Raw genomic sequence first — 20,157 nt, 5'->3', positions numbered from 1 at the left:
CTAAAAGTGCCCAATTAAACGTAAACTAATCTGCTGAAGTTAAAGGTTGCATTTAGTATGTAATGGCATGTGCCATGTAGCAAGCAACCTAGGCATCCCTGGCAGAAGTGGTGGTTCTGGGGGGAATGTTCCCCCCAAGTTCCCAAGTCTGGGAAATGTCCCCCAATGAGGGATGCGGTTTTTTTGGGGGCCACCTGTCTCTGTGGAACAGTGCAGCTGTGATAGTGATTAGGCATTTAGGAGTTGTGAAATTTGACATCTGTTTTACTAAGTACAATAATTTTTAATCTGTTATAATGGTAGAATTTGAAACTTGACACTGCATATTAGTTTTTAGCTTTGACATTTGTATTCTGAATTCTCAGTTTTTGATTTCACTTTCCATTTGAATGCTCAATGTTGAGTTTTCACGTTTCACTAAATATGCTGTGGTTTTCAGATGTTTAAAAATTCAATGTGAAAATTTCAAACTTAATCTCTTAGGCTATTAACTCATTAGAATATAAGATTTTTAATGATATTTTATAGAATTGTCTTAGTTGTAGAGGTTTCAACTGTCATATTTAAAAGAAAATTATTATGTATAGTGTATACAATTGTGAATCACAGTCAAAACAAGATCGTAAATAATGGGACAGATCCATGGCTTTCTCTGTTTATGTTGTCTGCACCATGTGGAGTAGGATGATGGTGTAGAGAAAAGCCCAATAACATAGCTAGTAACTTTGAGTTCTGGAATCTTTTTCCTTAGTTTGAAAACAATTAAATATAATATAGGATTGCAAAAGGTCGGAGAGATAAATCAATGGGTTAAATTCTGAGATTTACAGTATTGTGGCAAGTACATAGAATACTACGGACTAAGACATAAGATTGAGAAACGGGGGTAGGTTTATAGCAGAGCAAAATAAATTCCCAGGTTTATGTCCCAGTTCATAGCATTCTATGTAGTAGCTATGGTATTGTAAATCTCCAAGATTTTAATGCAAGGTTTTATCAGAAGGATCCTTTGTAATCCTATCTTATTATCATATGTTATCTTTAAGAGAATGAAAATTTATAACTCGAGAATGTTCGAGCTAGGTTGTTGGTTTTTCCTCTCACTGTTGTTCTGTTTCGTACGTTTTATTTTGGCTTAATAAGCATTGATTTTTGCCTTCTAAAATGTATAAAAATGGTGTCTTCTGTCCACTGTTCCTCGACTCTGCTGTGGGTGCTCCTCCAACTTCCCGTTAAACTTATTTGATACATTTTGCAGCTGTATTTTGCATAAATGATTTTTTAAAGAATTTAATTGCTTTTTAAGCTGCCAAGATTTTACCAATTGTTTTTTGTTGGCTTGGCAACTTCTCTTTGAGGCGATTCTGTGAACAATGGTTTTGATTGGCAACAGGCTTCAGCTTTTTGTATGTATTTATGAATTCTTTCCATACCATTTCCTAGGTGGCTAGATCCAAGGGCATATGCTATAAACACACAAAGCTATAGTTCTCTCCTGTTATTCTACAATTATGTTTTGACTGTGTTTTGTAATTGCCCTTATAGACATTGTGGAAAGTTAGATGAAGTTACTTATTATCTGTATGCAGCTTTAACTGACTGTTGTATATTTTCTACTCTGACAGGATACCTATGAGCTTAGCAGCTGAGCCGCGGAGTTCCAGATTAAAAGACAAAAAGAAAAGTGAAGGAGAAATAGCAGTTAAGAATTTTTTTGTAAATGATATGATTCATAATAATCACCTGCTTAATGTTCTCCTTGAAAAGGAATCCACTTGCTATGCAGTTCTTTGGGATTCTGCTGATGTTCCGAGTGGTTCACCATCTTCATGTGTTTCCTCTATAAGTTATCCAAATTGGAGGTCTACATTTGGAACAAGCAATCTAGAAACATTGCAGTCTGACTCAGCTATAGCTAGCACCTTCGTTTGCAAAGAAGAACAACTCTGTGCAGAGGGCATCCTGGAGATGAATAAGAAATTATCTGATTCAATAAGAGTGAAATCTTCAACTGAAAAATGCGAGCAGGAGAATCCATATAATTACTTTGATGATAGGCACATGGAGATTCACAGTGAAGAAATTTCTATAGGAAGTGATTCATCGCCTGGTGATTTAATGCACCTTGATACAGGCACATTGGCATGTGCTGCTTGTGGATTATTGGGGTTTCCATGTATGGCTATAATCCAACCTTCTGAAGCAGCAGCAAGGAAGCTTTTTCCAGCTGGTTATAAAGAAGTTGACAGACACTTTGGGGCATCTGAATTATGTAATGTGGGAAAAAATGTTTCAGCTGCTGAAGCTGAAGTTATTGCTACGCAGAGGACATGTATTGGTGAGGGTATATAATTTTTATTTTCATGCTGTTCTCATCCGTATCAGGATTGTGCAAAATATCCTGGCTATTTATTATGTTAATTCTGGATATGGTATACTTGGGTCTTTGATTTCTATGCATGTTTATATTTTCAGTCGATAACTGTGCTGTGGACTTTCTTCTTGAAACACCCATTGCTTTGGTATCGAATGGTGTCAATCATCAAGATCAAGTTGGTGAAGGTGAGATGCTACTTGCAACTGTTTTGTACGCATATATATTTCTTCCACGTCCAAGTTTCATAGGTTATCGCATTAAACTGGCATTTTTCCATTTGCTGACATAATTTATATAACAGGTTTATGTGTCCAACCATCAGAAGTCAATACTGTTGGAAACTGTACTGCATCTTTAGTACACACTAATATTCTTGGTATTCTATTTCTTATTTACAACGGAAGTTAAAATTTGTATTTACCATATATGTACTACAGTACTAGCTTTGGGATAAAAAGTTCTCTCCAACATATCTGAGTAAATGCTGGTTTTTATTTTTAATTCAGGGAAATCATTTTATAATTAATTCTATAGCAATTTTGATTATGCTCACTTGCATTGTCAACTTTATTTATTGTAACAGAACCATCAGTCAAAGATCGCAAGATACACTTCAGGAAAAGAAAAATTGAACATCCTGAATTCGTATCTGCTATAACACCAATGGTAGAAGTTACTGATACAGATGATGTTTTGGCAGAACAAAGAAAATCTACTTCTGATCTAAATAATCTCTTGAGTCTGGCCAGGCTTATAGAAACTTCAGCTGTAGATGTTTGTGATGAAAAATCACCAGATGGCAGCAAAACAATTTTGCAAAACACCGCTGAAACATTTGTCCTTTCTGATTCTTCCAGCAATATGGTATTTGATAAGGGGGATTCTAATTGCCAGGATCGACCAAGTCCATTTTGTTCATCAAAGATGTTTTCTAGTAATAACACAGCTTCATCAGGAATAAATAATCAAAATAGAGATCTTGATGCTTCAAACAAAGCCATAAGCAAATCTGTATCAAATGTGTTGCCTGTCAGTTCTCCCATTCCTGTGCCATCGGCACTCGATCTTCTTGCAGCCACTTATAATGATGCATCAGATTCTGATGAAATGGATGATGCTATTGAAGTTAGTGGGGCTTATCCATTTTGTGGACGATCAGAAATCATTTCTGACAATAATGTCATTGCCGGGGCTGCAAACACCCTTCTTTCATCATTTGGGTCAACCAGGGAACTTATTAGGGAGCAGGCTCAGGATGACTTAATTGTGAGTGGCCCTTTGCCTTCAGACAAAGTATCATTAGTATCAAATGAACTCAATTATTCTAGAAATGATAGTCTGAAGCAGGATAATAGTTTCAAGAAAGTGCATATCGATTCATTAGATCATTATGCAAAAAAGAGTTCACAAATTTCTCAACAGTTAACTAATATTTGTGGGGATATTCAGATTAATGGTTCTGAATTATCCTCAATAGAATCTGATGACTTACAGCAGCAGTCAATTGTAACTCTTGCGCTCTTTAAGACTTCAGTCAAAGAGACATCTGTTTATGAAGCACACCAGAATGATCAGTCTAAAAATAAAAAAGATAAAATTGAAGGTATTTGTGCACAGGCCTCTAAATGTGCTGAAGGGCTTTCAAATCAAAATGTGACACTTTCCTTTGTGCCAGAAACTGAAAACGTGACAGTATCTACTGTGAGTACAAGTGTATCTGTATCAGATGCTGAAATAGTATCCAAATGCATTATGAAGTCCAAAGGGTTTAATTCTGATTTCGAAGCAACTTGTGGTGATTTCTGTACAAGAAATTCTCTAAAAGAATCTCTTAGCGAAGGCTGTGCAGGTAAGAAATGTTTCCTATGCAATGTATTGATTTAGAAGATTCCAGCCTTTTGTCTATTTCTGTTGTGGATGTTAATTCATGCAAAGATCATATTCTTAATATACATATTTGTGATGCAGCAGGTGGTAATGTAGGAGGTTGTGACACAGGATATGCTTCACAGGAAAATATTCCAGACACAGCAGCCTTCAATGGAAGAACTGCATCATTGTGGAAACCAGGCAATGGTGTCATGAGACCACATGTATTTTGCTTGGAGCATGCTCTTCAGGTGGAGGAGGAATTGCATTCTATGGGAGGTGTACATTTGCTTCTCCTGTGCCATGCAAGTGAGAGAATGCTATCTTTTTCCTTAGATTATTTCTTTTACTGACTACTCATATTATATGAGTTACATGGGGTATTCAAATCCTTGCTCCTATTTTTCTCCCTCTGCTAAACTTGAAAAGGGCTTGTAACAATTAATTGTGGAAAATGTGTGGAATCTTATTTCACAATGTATGAGACACCTGACCACTGTTGAATTTTCCCAACTCAGAGGTCAAATATTTGTTTAGGCATGAACATAACGAGATTTTTGAGGCTCTCCTGCATGTGAAGCAGGCACTGCAGTCCCCAGTAAGAGTCAATTATTGTCCACTGTTTTTGCAAATATGGACAGCACCTTTAATCATGCCACAGTAGTCATAGGTATTTTCCATCTTTAGGTTCTATATTTTCCAACTTGGGTACGTAAACAACAGCTGGGTACTTAGCTTTCCCAGAGATGAACTCCCTGAAGTTGAATATAGTTACCTTTTCGTTTTTCCTCATGATCAAAGTTGTCCTGTGGAACCCTTGTCAAATAAAGACACATGTCATCAAATTTATCTCAATCATTTGAACCAACAATGGTTGAAAACAATCTTCACTGTCCCTCGTGCCCATCTTGAGGCATTTTCTTGGCATTCCATTTCATACTGGTTGATCTTCATGTAAGTTCTAGTGGTCTTATTTTCATGCTAAGTTGGTTTGGTATTATTTATTAAAAGGGTTCACATTTATGTTGTATTCATTTGTTACACATTCAGGACTATTTAGTTATTTTTGGGAATTCATTAATTATACTAATGTACATATATATTTTTCTGAAATTAATCAATTGTAATTCATAGTTGGTTATCGTGATTAATTTTAATTTGTAGTTGGAGGTTATGACTTGGGGAAAATATTGAAATAGTTATACAAAATTTTCACTGTATATTGTAATAAATAAATAGAAATATGATGTCAGATGGGTTAAAGATTGAACTTTTTTAAAGGTTTGTTTGTGTTGGAAGTTATTATCTAGATGCTTGTAGGCTCTTCTTTTCTCTTATTTTACAACTTCCTTTGTTTTTTCCTTATAAAATGTGGTTTTTGGCTTGATGAATTTCGGTTTTGCTTGCCAAGTTACTGATCATCCTGCTGTTTGGGTTGCTGGATTTGCAGGTTCATTTTTGTGGATTTGTATTTTTTTTTGGGTTGGGTTTGTTTTAGGTTAATCCATATGCGAAACATAAACAAATCAGAAATATATACACATTTTTACCAGAAAATAAATTTATAATACAACATGACATTATATTAAATATTATAAAGAAAAATACCAAGCAAATATTATAATTAAAAACACTGCAATGTAAAAGAGACAAACTCAACTATCATGCTATATGTAAACACTCAAAATAATGAAGCTGAGTTCAAAAATCAGCAGGTTTATTTTTTGTATTAGATATAAGATAGCCAAATTACTTCAGAAAGAGTTCTGTTCACATGTATATCAGAGTAATTAGTTACTACATATGAGACTATACACATCATTCCAATACAAAAATGAAAAAAGAAGGGTACAATCTATCAAAGAATGACTGCCTTTAAGGTCCGTATTCAAAGACTGTATATCAAAATTGGCCAGGAAAAAGATATAGCTGTGCTGTATCTGGTAAAATCCTGCTAGCTATCTCCAAAGACACCATTTGGGTCTCTGTCATGATTCATTACTCCTTATCTCAACCCATGCAACCCATCCTGCAGGTCCTTCCGTCCATTTGATGTCTTTTCCCTCTTGAATCTGCCCGACTGTATGGGTGTTCAACTCTCTCAGCCACTGGAATGGACAGAAAATAATTAAAAACTAATACGTACACGACTGCCTGCATGGTCTGTATTCAAAGACTGTGTACATCAAAATTGGCCAGGAAAAAGATAATAGTGCTGTATTAGGTAAAATCCTGTTAGCTATTTCTGAAAGACACCATTCAGGTCTCTGTCATTAGCCCTTATCTCAAGCCATGCAACCCATCCTGCAGGCCCTTCCGTCCAGTTGAGCTCTTTCCCCTCTTGAATCTGTTGATTGTACAGGTGCTTGACGCTCGCAGCCACTGGAATGGACAGAAAATAATTAAAAACCAATATGTACATATATTGCATCCATGCATGCTGTGAGTCTTAGGCAAGAGAGCTAGCCGAGATGTGACTTAAAATGACCTTTAGAATTATTTAGAGGTCATCCTTAGGTTTATTATAATTTAGAAATCTCTCTAAGGTGCAAGTCGTTCTCTTGAGTTTTTTTTTACCATCAAGCTTGTACATTTGAAACTTAGGGAGCAATTGAATGTCAATGAGATTTAATCATGACTTGGCAGACCACTAGCCTTAACAATGGAAAATTTAAAATGCAGCTTAGGAGGAGGAGCTTGTCCTTGTACACAAAGTCCTTACTGGTTTATGCTCTTGGTTGAAACTTTAAAGGATTTAATGGCCACAATAGCAATCTTATGTCTATTTAGAAGGTGCAATCATAGTTGGCATAATCGCTGAATAATTGACGATTTGCCATTAATTGCTGAGTTTTTTACTCAGGCGAGTTTTTTGGCAGATTTAATTGCAAAGTAAAAACTCGCCATTTTTTTTTGTATTTATTTGCCATTTAATCGCTGAGTAATCGGTGAGTTTTTGGAAATGACTCGGCCGTGTTAGAAGATAGCAGGATAAAGGGAAAAAACAATATTGTTTTATTTGCCAGTTAATTTTCTATGTTGGGAGGCATTTATATATATCTAAACTCTGCTTGTTTGATAAGTAGGAGATATTTTCCACAAGAAGTCAAATTGTGATATTGCTATCAGGATTTAACTGTATAGTTTGAGTCAAACTCATTGACCTATATATCATGAGTAGTGATTCACACATGTATCCATCTCTCATGAGAATAAATGGAACACTTGGCACTCATTGGATCAAGGTACTGCTTATAGAGGTGAAGCATTGAGACTTCCCGGGAGGTCACCCATCCCAATACTACTCTAGCTCGAGCGCGCTTAACTATGGAGTTCCCTCCATGGTTAAACCCACTCTGCTTGCAACCCCATTTGCAAAACCAAAAATTTGTAATAAATCCATGAATACGCAAGATATGACACTGAGCTTCAACTTGTAGGTTGATATATCTAAGATGAATATCCACCTCTGAAATTAGGACATTTTGAACTCGTATGACTGACATACTAAGTAGCAAGCCTTCACAGACAACAACTCTACACTAAGACAACCCTTATTGAAACAACTTAAATGAAATATTTTTGGTTGATGCAAGATTACTCTTACACCTAGGATGCTCCTACATCAGACACTAGGGGTAATTTGAGAAGTGACCCTGTCACGTCTAAAGTATTAAGAGGAAAACCAAGACGGTTAACCTCCCCCTTTCCATTTGACTAGGTATTCTTCATAAGTTCTAATCCTTGTACTTTTGTCAACATGATAGTCTAGTATCTCCTCAATCTCCTTTGTTGCAGAACTAGCTGCTAGAATATTCCATTGCACTTCTGCAACTTCATCTCCATAACCTCCTATATAATACTCTATCAAATTTGAAATGTTAAATACTGGTGAGATATTCATTTCAGCAGGCAACTCCACTTCATAGGCTTTTCTAGAATCATGCCATTTCACTATCTTTTATGGTTCAAACTTCTTCATTTTCAGCATATTATATGTACCCATTGGAAAACACTCCTTTCGCAAATGAACCATGACTTCATCTCTAATTTGAAATTCCTTATACCTTCTTTTCACATCTGCTTTAGCCTTGTATTTTGTATTCATCTTTATAATGTGCTTCCTCACATCCTCATGGATGTTCTTCAAATGTTTAACAAATTCTTCTGCATCAGCTCTACTTATCTCTCCTTTATCCAACTGCCCCAATTCAGAAGCATTTCTGGGTCTACTCCCATATGCAATCTGGAATGGTGATTTACCAGTACCCCCATTGACAGAATTGTTATATGCAAATTCTGCCTGTGGTAAAATCATATCCCATCCTTTTGGCTTGTCTTCAACCAAACATTGCAACAATTTTTCCAAACTACGATTCATAGCTTATATTTGTCCATCAATTTGTGGATGATTTGATGAACTGAACTTCAGCTCCGTCTTCAATTTCTTCCACAATGTACGCCAAAAATACCCAACAAATTTGGTATCTCGATCTAAAACTATACTCTTTGGCAAACCACGTAATCTCACCACTTTTTTGAAAAACAACTCTGCCACATGAACAACATCACTAGTATTCTTGCAAGGAATGAAATGTGCCATCTTTGAAAACTTGTCAACCACCACAAAAATAGAATCATGCCCTTGCAGAGTCCTTGGTAATCCATGAACAAAATCCATGTTGACATCCTCCCACGGCTTCTTTGGTACAAGTAATGGCTGATACAGCCCTGTATTTTGCTTCGCTCCTTTCACCATTTGACATACTTTGCAACTCTGTACAAACTTCTTCACATCTTGCTGTAACTGTGGCCAATAATAGTTCTTAGCAACCAAAGAAAAGGTTTTATCTCTACCAAAGTGTCCAACCAATCCTCGACTATGCTTGTCCTTGACGAGATTCTCTCTCATTGAACTTCTTGGAAAGCACAACTGAAATCCAACCACTCCATCCTATTAAGAGTAACAGGTTCTATACAAGTCTTCCACGCTTCACCAAAATCAGGATCCTCTGGATACAAATCACTGAGTTCCTTGAACCCAACCACCTCAATCTACATTTCTATCAGCAAAAGATGTCTTTTACTAAAAGCATTTGCAACTTTGGTAGACTTCCCACTCTTGTGTTTGAAAACAATTGTATAACTATGCAAAAACTCAACCTACTTTAAATGCTTTTGTTTCAATTTTCCTTGACTATTCAAATATTGCAAAGCTTGATGATCAGTATACAAAACAAACTTTTTAGGAATAAGATAGTGTATCCACTTCTTCAATGTCTAAACTATAACATAAAATTTTTGATCATAAACATAATATTTTCTTTTGGCATCATTCAACTTCTCAGTGAAATAAACAATAGGTCTACCATCTTGGCTCAAAACAACTCCTATTGCAGTACCACTAGCATCACAATTTGCTTGAAACACCTTGTTAAAATCTGGAAGTGCTAAAACAGGCTGTTCTGTAACTTTTTGTTTCATTAGATTACAACTCTTATCTACTCCTACAGTCCGCTTAAATTCTTTCCTATCCCCTCATTGTTTCTATCAAAGGTACATAAATACTGCTAAAACCTCTTATGAACTTTCTATAAAAATTAGCCAGTTCATGAAAAGATCTTACCTTTGTAGCACTCTTTGGAGTAGGCCATTCAGGGATAACATTCACTTTCTCTAGGTCCATTTTCAGACCTTATGTTGGGACTACAAATCCTAGGTACAACAACTCTTTCACAAAATTGCACTTCTTCAGGTTTATCAGCAACTTTTCTTCCCTCAACTTATCAAACACCTTTCGGATATGCATCAAATGCTCCTCCAATGTCTTACTAAAGATCAGAATATCATCTAGGTAAACAATGACAAACTTATCCAGAAACTCCTTCAGTACCTCATTCATGAGCCTCATGAAAGTGCTCGGTGCATTGGTTAACCCAAAAGACATGACTAACCACTCATGAAGTCCTTCCCTTGTCTTGAAAGCAGTCTTCCACTCATCACCTTCTTTGATATGAATATGATGACACCCACTCTTAAAATCTATCTTTGTGAAATACTCTGTCCCACTCAAACAGTTCATAATATCATCCATCTCTAGCAATGGAAATTTATACTTGATTGTGATCTTGTTGATAGTGTGAGAATCTGTACACATCCTCCATTCTCCATTCTTCTTTGGTGGTAATACTGTTGGTATAACACGTGCACTTAGACTCTCTCAAATCAATCCCTTCTGCAACAACTCATGAACTTGTCTGTTCAACTCTTCATTTTTTGTAGGTGTCATTTTGTGTGTTGCCTTGTTTGGTAAACTGGCTCTTGGAATCAAATCCAGCTCGTGACTGATCTTCCTCACTGGGGGTAATCATCATGTACATTATCATCTTTACCATCTATTGGAATTACAACAAAATACATATACTCATGCTTCATACCTTGGAGAAACTCTTTTCCATCAACAAAATGTATTCTGGCAGCATTACATACCTTTTCTTCTTTCTCTTTCAATGACTTCAACCTATGTTTCACTCCATTCTTGGTCAAAGTGTAGGTATTTGCTCGCCCATCGTGTACATCATGCTTGCCAAACTGTCACAATCTACCCAACAACATATGACATATGTTGATAGGTATGATATCACAAAACACCTCATCTTGGTAGCTTCTAATCTTGAACTTCATTGAGCATTTCTCATTGACCATGACCTTGTGGTTATCTTGCACCCAAGCAATACAGTATGGGCATGGGTGTCTTTGTCTCTTCAGCTTCAACTTTGTGACCATTTTCTTACACCAGATTGTCAGTACTTCCACCATCAATGATTACATAACAACGCTTATCTTCACATCTACACCTTGTGCCAAACAAGCTCCTTCTTTGATTAGGTTCATTCTCACCAGTTAGTAGGGCTCTTCTGTTAACTAGGACTTCTCTTTCAGCATCTTCAAAATGTGACGATCTAGCATCTTCATTGACATGTGCACCTCTAGTTTGGCCTTCTGTTCTTCGATATGACCCTTCTTGGCATTGGGAACATTCAAATGCTCTATGCCCTTCTCCATAGTGAAAACATTTCCCACGGAAGCCTCCTCTTCAAGATCCTTGTCCTTTGCCCCTTCCGCTTTGATCTCTATTGTTTTGATCATGAAAATGATTGGAATTGTTCCCCCTTTGGTTCTGGTTGTTACTTCCAGCCTCATCCTTGTTCTTTTGATCATCATTTCGGCCTCCATAAGATCGTTTGCTAGATCTTCCACTGTGACTTCTTCCATTATTCTTGTTGTCAAACTTTTTGCCCAATTTCTGCTCAACTCTTAGGGCAAACTGGTATGCCTCCTCAATACTGGTCATTCAAACTACACTCAACTCATCCTTAATACTTGACCTTAACCCATTAAGATAATGGGCGTCTTTCTCCTTATCAGCTTCTGCATGGCTAGTTACTCAGTAGAACTCTTCAGTACACTCTTGAACAGATTTTCCTGCTTGCTTCAACCCTTGCATTTTCTTGAACAAATCAAGCTCATAATTGACGGGAATGAACTATCGCTTCATTTTAGCTACCATCCGATCCTATTTGGTGATTCTGTCCTTTCCTCTTTTATTTCGATCCAACTGGATCTCCTGCCACCAAATCTTTGCATGACCCTTCAGTTTGGCCTTTACAAACTTGATCCTATCCAGATCTTCAATAACTTAATATTCAAAGTACTCTTCCAATTCATTGATCTAGTTGATGAATTCCTCTGGATTGAGATTTCCCAAAAATGTGTGGGAACATCAAATTTAAGTCTTTTTCCAATAGTGGAAATGGCATTAAAAAGCTTCGCCTCCTTTGGGTCAAGAAATTCCTCTACTCCATCTTGATCTATATTTCCTTTTTCTCTTTCATCCTCGCTTTCATCATCTTCTATGACAAGATTCATTCCTTTATGCATTTGTTCTTGCATTGCTTGCATTTGCCTCTAGAGGGTTAGGAAATCCTTAGGTGTAACACCTTCGACTCTTCCACCACACTCTCTTCATGGAGAGACACTTTTTGTGCTTCCGTTGAAATCCTAGTGCAAACTACCTCACAATTGGCGATCTGTCTACATGCTTAGCCCAAACCATAGGCTTGGTGCGAACTGCCCATAGTCGGCAATCTGTCCACACCTATGCTCCACGGAGTTTCCAGGACGGGGATGTTTTAGGGGACGGGGATGTGTTTCCAGTACGGGTGCGGGTTGAAGCCAACATTTAGGGGATGGGACTCAAGGGACGATGATTAAAAACATAGGGGATTTTTTTATATATAGAGACAAAATTCAAATATGCATATCATAACATTGATAAACCATTCACCATAGACTCTTTTTAGAAGATCAATACATGAAAATTTATCAAATGGAAAATGGCAAATACTAGGTACTTCCATTATAATAATATCACATACATATATAGCAAAAATCAAAATGCCTAAAGGCTCCAAATATCATGCTGAAATCAGAATGAAATAAAGAGAAATTAAACTAAAATAGTTAGTAAATACTAAATGCAAGCTTTCCTCACTAAACACGATCTTTCCTCACTGCTATTACTGCACTCACGTTTTTTTCTTCCTCTTAGCAAGTATGTCAAATCTAAAAATGATTAGAAGAGTTAGTGTTTTAATGGACCAAACATGGGTTGCATATTTTTATTATGTCTTTAAGACAACTAGGGGCCGCTCGAACAAAAAAAATTAGAAAAAAATGATTGGCAAGTATCCAACATAGACCCTCAAGATTTGTGATATGGTTTAACCACCTCCAGTGAGATCCTTAATTGGGATGGTAGCAATTTTCTAAATAAATGCATCTTTTGGGAGAAATGATCAACTTAACTTCTTATAAGAACCATAGATGGTGTTAGTGCTAGTGGTTGTTGAAGATTGTAGCTGCGATAGAGATCTTTATCTCTTGAAAGATGGGCATTATTATCGTTATGTTCACCTTTAGCTGAAGAGGACATTTATGATAATAATTGTAATATTAAATATAAAGACGTGTCATACAACATGCGTTGAGGCATGGACATACAAAGAGTCGTGTTTTTGAAAATAAAGAGTGATGTTTTGAGAAATTGAAGAGGCCTTTAGTTGTAATGTGAAGAGTCTCTAAATTTGTTATATATATTGCTTCAAGCGAAATACATTGTACACTTGAACATTTAATCATCAATAAATGATATTTTGTTGTGTGGTTGGGGTTTTAACTTTTTTACCTTCATTTTGGAAGGGTTTTCCGAAGGTAACTTTTGTTGTATGTTGTATCCAATTTTGTTTTCCTTATTGTTGTTTATCATTTATTTATGTGCTTAAGCTTAACATGGTATCAGAGCAAGGTTGATAGCAACAATAAGACTCTTGTTCTAGTATTTGTTGTTAGATCTCTAAGATTGATCTATTGTGTGTTCGATGTGTTTTTTGATTGTCCCCATCTGATGCCTATGTTGTTTTGTTTTATGATTGCTCCTTTGTCATTCTATCCGGTCATGATTACTCCTGGCTCATTTGAGTATTGAATTGCAAATGTTTTATGCTCTGTGTATGATTGGTTGTATATTGAAGTCATCAATTCGGTAATGTGATTAGTGGCTTTAACATTTATGCAAATTGCTCCATGGGAAGCACTCTTTGTTGTGGTCTCTTCAGTGCTAAAGGGATAAGTGGACTTTATAGTTGAAACTTATTCATTTCATATTTGAATTTAAAAAACATTTTCTTAGACGCTGGGCATGGGATTTTGTTATGGTGCAAACATTTTCCCTTACCATTCCCATGCTGCAACAAGCTTTTCCTCTGCTCCAAAATTGTGACTTGGTGGCTCATTTGTCTTAGGCAAATGTAATGTCGATGGTAACTGTATGAGGTAGTTCTATGAAGTTTTCATATCATCGCCCCAAAATTTTTGGGGACCCCCTTTTTTTCGATTGCCTAAGCAAATTTTTTTTGAAGTTGTCCAAAAATTTCCTATTTTGGAAAATTTTACGCCTTCGACGCTTTCAGGTCAAGAGGGAGGAGGTTAAATTTATTTTTCACTTGGTACTTGATTTTTCGGAGCTTGTATTTTTATCCTTAGGCAGACAAATTTCAAAGGCAACATTTTCTCGATAATTTGGACTATACTTGGTAGGGTCAATTTGCAAAATTTTGGATTTAGACGATTTATTTTGAAAATTGGATGTAATTGTATAATCTTGAGCTTTTTTTTCAAAAAAAAAAAAAAAAAATCTGTTTAGAATTAATTGTTTTGGAATTTTTTGAACTTTTTTGTGGTGAAAAATTAATTTTGTGAATGGTGAAATCAAATTGGAAAATCGATTTTAGATTCTAGAGAAATGATTTATTTTTGTTAAAAAATTAAAATTGCATTGCAAAATTGGTTTTGGATTAAATTGCAAAAATTAGCATTAAATAGGTTAAGTTCACCTTGAAGATTTTAAAATCTTTTAAGAAATTGGTAAATTAAAATTGAAAAAATCGATTTTGGCTTGCCAAATCCGATTTTAAATGATATTTTAATTACTAAAACGTCATTAAATGAAAATGTTTAGCATCTCCAAGGCTTTATTAATTTTATTTTTGCAATTTTGGTTTTAACTGGCAATTAAAAATGCAAAATTCACTGTGGCAAAATTAATTTTTAGCTTGACATTTAAATCTGGGCCAGAATTGTGCACTAATTAAATTTTCCCCCTCCCAGGGCTAGTCGACCAGCTAGGAGGAGTGTGTAGAGTTGGGTATAAGAGGGCTTCCTCCTTCCTTCATTTTCTCATTCCACAAGCAGGTCTCTTCTACTTGGCGATTTTGGAGCAGCCTTCTACTTAGCAAATTTTGGGAGCAGATTTGTGTGCTTAAAGCAGATTTCAGTGCCTTGGCGTTTTTTTAGGGGCAAAATTCCCTTTTGTTTAACGATTTTCCTTCGTTGGGCGATTTTTCTTTGCTTGGGTGATTTTTGCAAGGAGCAGATTTTCATGTTTGAGGTCTGATTCTTTTTCATAGAAGACTGCGATTTTTTTTGCCCTAGGCGAAATTTGTGGAGGTTTGATTTTCTTGAGGAGCTGCGATTTTGCATCAGATCTGGACAGTATTATTTGGTAGCGGAAACACATGATTGAAGTCTGATTTTTTGGCACATGCATGGGCAATCTCAAGCGGACAGAATTCTGATTTTTCCAGCTAGGGCATCATTATTTGCAAAGGGCTTGAAATTCTCAGGTTTGATCCGAACTTCAAAGAAGACCTGTCTATTGATAAAGGTGAATTCAATTCATTCTAGAGTTGAAAGGTGGTCCTTAAGCAGATTTTGCTTCTTGTTCTTGTTTGGTTTTGTTTCTCTTGGTTCTTCTTGCATTCATCATTCACCACTTCATCCTCCCATCTATAGGTTGAAGATTGGAGAGATAAGTGTAGAATCCATGATAAGACATTTGGCGAGTCAGAAATAAGCGAGACCACCCTAGGAATGAAGTTGGGAGATATAAGTGTAGTCTATCCTAAGGTAATGAAGGGGTAGAAATAAGTGGTTTTTCCACCCCTAGGTTGAAGATTGGAGATTGATAAGTGTAGTGATAAGACTTGGCGAGGCAGAAATAAGTTAGAATCTATTGATAGAAAGAAGGTTGGAGATGGATAAGGGTAGTCCATATCACTTACAACGAAGGGGCAGAAATAAGTGTTTAGGATGGTAGATGTTAGTGCAAGCAAGAACCCTAAGGGAACAAATACTAAGAAAGACAAAGAGGATATGATGCCCAAAACCACCTTTTTCTAAAAAATGAGGCAAATTCTCGATACCAATATCGGTACAGTAAACATGATACTGTTGAGAGAGAGACAATGGATCAGGCTGCCAAGTTCCACTAGGATAATCAAGATGCCTACTTCATTCTCCTAAAACAGAATTGGGTACATGAAGGCAAGAAGGGAGTCACTAGGGCGTCAAGGTTCATCCAGTCAGATTTCAAATTAGAGTATGGCGACCTCATTGTGCTGCTCATCTGAGTCATGGGCATCTCACAAGGTATGCAATTCAAGAATTGGATGTATTACTCTATTGATGAAATTGTAAATGGAAAGGGCAAATTTGATTGGGCTAGAATTATAAGTGAAAATCTAGAATTACAACTTAGGGCAATGCAAAACTAGAAACAATTCCACTTGGGGTCCTAGCCCTTCTATTTGATTGCAAGCCAACAAAGTTTGAAGTGCAAGCTTTGGTGAAGAATGAAATTGGGTAAAGGGTGATTTTGATTGAAGATTGAGATTTAAGAAACCTCACAATTTCAAGAAAGAGCGGATTATTATAAGAGATTTGAAAATAATTGAGGCTGGGCAAGGCTTCGCTATTCGTGCAAGCTAGCTTGGTTAGATTCGAATGGGAAGGTTGGAAGACCAGGAAGGTTAAGGAAGGCAAGGATAATGGGGGAGGTTAAGTTCGATTTCAAGGTAGTGACTAAGAGGAAGGCTCTCAAGTTGTAAATAAGTTCATAGCCAGGGAAGCCATCAAGGCCAAGGCAAGATTAGCCCAAGTGCATGAAGATCTCATCCTGTTAGAGTCAGGACATCAAGTACAAGCAAGTTTGAGTGGTGATGAAAAAGTTTCTAAGGACAAGCTCAAGCATCCAAGGCTTCACCTTATCTCAAGGATTGAATAAATTTATAAGGTTGATGAGGTGGCACTTTCATTTGCATGCAATCAAATCATGCCAAGTGTCCTATGTTCTCATTGGTTGACAAATTATTGTAATTTTCTCATTGGCCCACAAAGCTTGTGCCCTCATGTAATTGGTTGAATAATGTTAACCCTAATTAGGGTTTGTAAGATATAATTTTGGCCCTTGATTTTGCCTCTTAATCTCAACCATTCATTGTAATTTGGAGCCTCTATATAAGGCCATTTTGCTCTCATTTGTGAGGGAGTTATGTTGGAGAATTGTTGCCAAAATACTATCAAAATTGTTCTCTATTCATTGTTGTGGCTTGCATGGTGGATATACATGATCATTTTGGTGTATAGCATGGTTCTTCTCATCTCTAAAATTAATGTAGGATTTCATTTCATGTTGTTAGAGTAGAAGCAGATGGCTAATTGTATGGTGATGTTAGTGAATGTTTGATAGGGACCTATATACTAGGCCACTAGCATCCTAGCGGCTTGTGTGGTAATTTAGTCCAATCGCTCTTAAGTTCTACTTGCATATCATCTTTCCGCTTCTACTTCAAGTTGGGTTGGAAGATAGGTGTTAGTGTGAAAATCCTAAGAGTATCCCTTAGAATCATCACACCAATGGATGTAGTGCCACTGGCAAGCTTTTATTTGGTTAGATCCCCGTCCATTTCCTAATTTCTCCATCCATAGGATTAGTAGTAGAGCAATAAGCATTTAGTGGTAGGAGTAGTTGAAAGTGAAAGTGATCAAGGAGAAAAACACAAGTCAAGCAAGCGAAGTACCACCAAGTTATCTTCAAATGAATAATGTAAGCTCGCCTATGTGATTACCAACAAATCATATCGATATACTGAGTTAGTATCCACGGGTGTAAGGAACATTGGAGTTCTTGCTTATGTCTTCATAAGTGTTAACTTTTCAAGAGAGGAATTAAGGACTTGATATTCCATATCAAGTGTTTAATTGCTATATGTTATGTAGTGGTACAAAACTAACATCAATAGGTAGGTCGAGAGTCGAATCACAGAGGGCGTGAAGTATTTAGAGTGGTATACTACAGACATGTTGGCAATAGCGTTGGAAAAGACAGAGAGGGCAAGGTAGACAAAATGCGTGGCTCAAGATGAGATTGATTTGAAGTCTTGGATGCACAAACACGTATTCCGCCTTGCAAGGTCAAGTTGAGAGAAAGGGCATCAAAAGGTGGGAAACAAAAGCTTACACGTTATGTTGCTACAAGTGAGAATCTCCAGCTAGGAGACAGAGTGGTTACTATTCCAAATTCTTTTGTGGTTACTCTTGGAATGAGTATTGGGAAACGAGATTATCGGGAGGAGAACATAGTTTCAGTTTTCAGGGCTGGCTAAGATTTTCCCTAATTGTGGGGATGATAGAGGGACAGTGACACCAGATCTTTGTGGAGAATTCCTGTAAATTTTTTATGTAGTCATCTTACACTATTGTCGAGTGTGGCCTCATCTTGATGGTAGATATTCTCATCTCTCATTTCATACGTGGAGATTTTTTTTAGCACAATTTTTGTTATTTCTATTGTGTTCATGCCATATTGTGTCGATAGAGTATCACATACAATATGTTTGTGCCTTGTGTGTGCTTTCTTGGCATTGTACGGTTAGTATGTTTTATTGGCAGCGAATATTGTTATTGAATTGGGGTTGTCATTCTATTATTTGAGCTTCATGTCTTTGGTTCTTTGCTAGCATGCCATGTGTCCTTTGTAATTACCATTACATACGTTCTCTTCTTGTCCAATTTTGTATCCATATGAGCTTTATGGTAATTCTATGCGCTCTAGTTCTGGTGGTGTATGTTTCTTTTGGTATCAGGCATATGATTGTAAGTCTGTCACCATATTTCAGGATCATTGTAGTTTTGTATCAGAGTATTGCATATAATATGTTTGTGCCTTGTGTGTGCTTTCTTGCCACGGTATGGTTAGTATGTTCTATTGGCAGCGAATATTGTTATTGAATTGGAGTCGTCACTATATTATTTGAGCTTCATGTCCTCGGTTCATTGCTATCATGCCATGTGCCTTTTGTAACTATCATCGAATATGTTCTCTTCTTGTCCAGTTTTGTATCCATATGAGCTTTATGGGTAATTCTATTCACTCTAGTTTATTACGATAATAGAAAAGCTTCTATTATTAGTTAATGGTTATCTATTTGTAATCTATTGTAAATATTAGAATGTTTCTAATATTAGTTAGCTGTAGTTATCCGTTAGTTTTCTTTAGCTTTCTTTTAGCTGGAATAGAATATTTCTATTCTTTACAATCGTTTCCTAAGGAAACATCGCTTTATTCTTTTGTATACATAGACCTTTTGGTCTTTGTTAATAAAAAGCATGTATTTTACCAATAACTTTGCAATATGATATCAAAGCCGCTTTAAATTGTTTTCAAAATCATAATTTCTTTTCTGAAATTGTCAGTACCTATTTTTGAAATTATTTTTTATTAAATATTTTCTTTGAACTAGGGTTTGTTTGAGAATATTGACGATCTATATTCATGTTTTTCTTTCTGGCCATTTTAAAAAAAATGTGATTGTTTTTTGGTCATTTTCATCCATTTTTCTGCACATCTAGGGATTGGAGCGACATCAAGGGTTTCTTAAAACCCTCAATAACATATTTGCGCCCAGAAACTGTGTTTTTTGTTGCAAATTCGCCATTGATTTTAAGCTTTTTTCAGCCTAGGACTTTGTTGTTTGCAACCCTGATTTTTGGGCTCAATTTTTTTTGATTGCAGATTCATGGTGGGTTTTTCAAGAGCTCAATTGGGTTGTCGTCCAATTTTTCTAGGTTGCTCAATTTTCATGCCTCAATTTTTGAGCCAGCAGATTCAAACATCGAGAAAATATTCTTTCTGGGTTTTTCGAGCTCTCATCTGGGTTGCCTTTCAAATTTAATGGGTCTTCCATTTTTTTGCTTCAAAGAATGTGCCTTCACAGATTTTCACGTTTTTTCATTGAAAAACGTGCTATGGCATCATTGACTAGTATTCAGCGCAAGAGCAATTCCAAATTAAATGGTGGAAATTATGGCACTTGTAAGCAACAAATAATAGCAATATTTGAATATCAGAATACCGATCAGATTGTTTTGGGTGTTGCACAACGTCCAACTGCCCTTGGTGCTGATCATGATACACGAGATTTGAAGAATCGGGAGGTGGTGATGCTTCTCAA

The 20,157-nt window shown here is 36.4% G+C and overlaps 1 protein-coding gene across 9 annotated transcripts in view; it reads left to right on the top strand.

Moving 5' to 3' along the window:
- The window catches only part of LOC149544693 (lysine-specific demethylase JMJ705-like), a 179,752-nt gene that overhangs the window by 113,661 nt on the left and 45,934 nt on the right, over nt 1–20,157 (top strand). For 3 of the 9 annotated variants that reach the window (XM_089795267.1, XM_089795265.1, XM_089795266.1), the window contains 5 exons: nt 1,626–2,344; nt 2,476–2,562; nt 2,679–2,753; nt 2,961–4,226; nt 4,346–4,555. In XM_089795267.1, the coding sequence (XP_089651393.1) occupies nt 1,626–2,344; nt 2,476–2,562; nt 2,679–2,753; nt 2,961–4,226; nt 4,346–4,555 (2,357 nt within the window). The remainder of the gene's footprint in view (nt 1–1,625; nt 2,345–2,475; nt 2,563–2,678; nt 2,754–2,960; nt 4,227–4,345; nt 4,556–20,157) is intronic. The other 6 variants (XM_089795270.1, XM_089795269.1, XM_089795271.1 and 3 more) reach the window with 5 other exon arrangements.

The sequence above is a fragment of the Cupressus sempervirens genome, chromosome 8, assembly GCF_028749045.1.
Source record: "Cupressus sempervirens isolate cs-2001-9-10 chromosome 8, ASM2874904v1, whole genome shotgun sequence".
Taxonomy (NCBI): Eukaryota; Viridiplantae; Streptophyta; class Pinopsida; order Cupressales; family Cupressaceae; genus Cupressus; species Cupressus sempervirens.
Note: the sequence above shows the minus strand (reverse complement) of the source record. Positions and strands in the feature narration are given on the sequence as shown.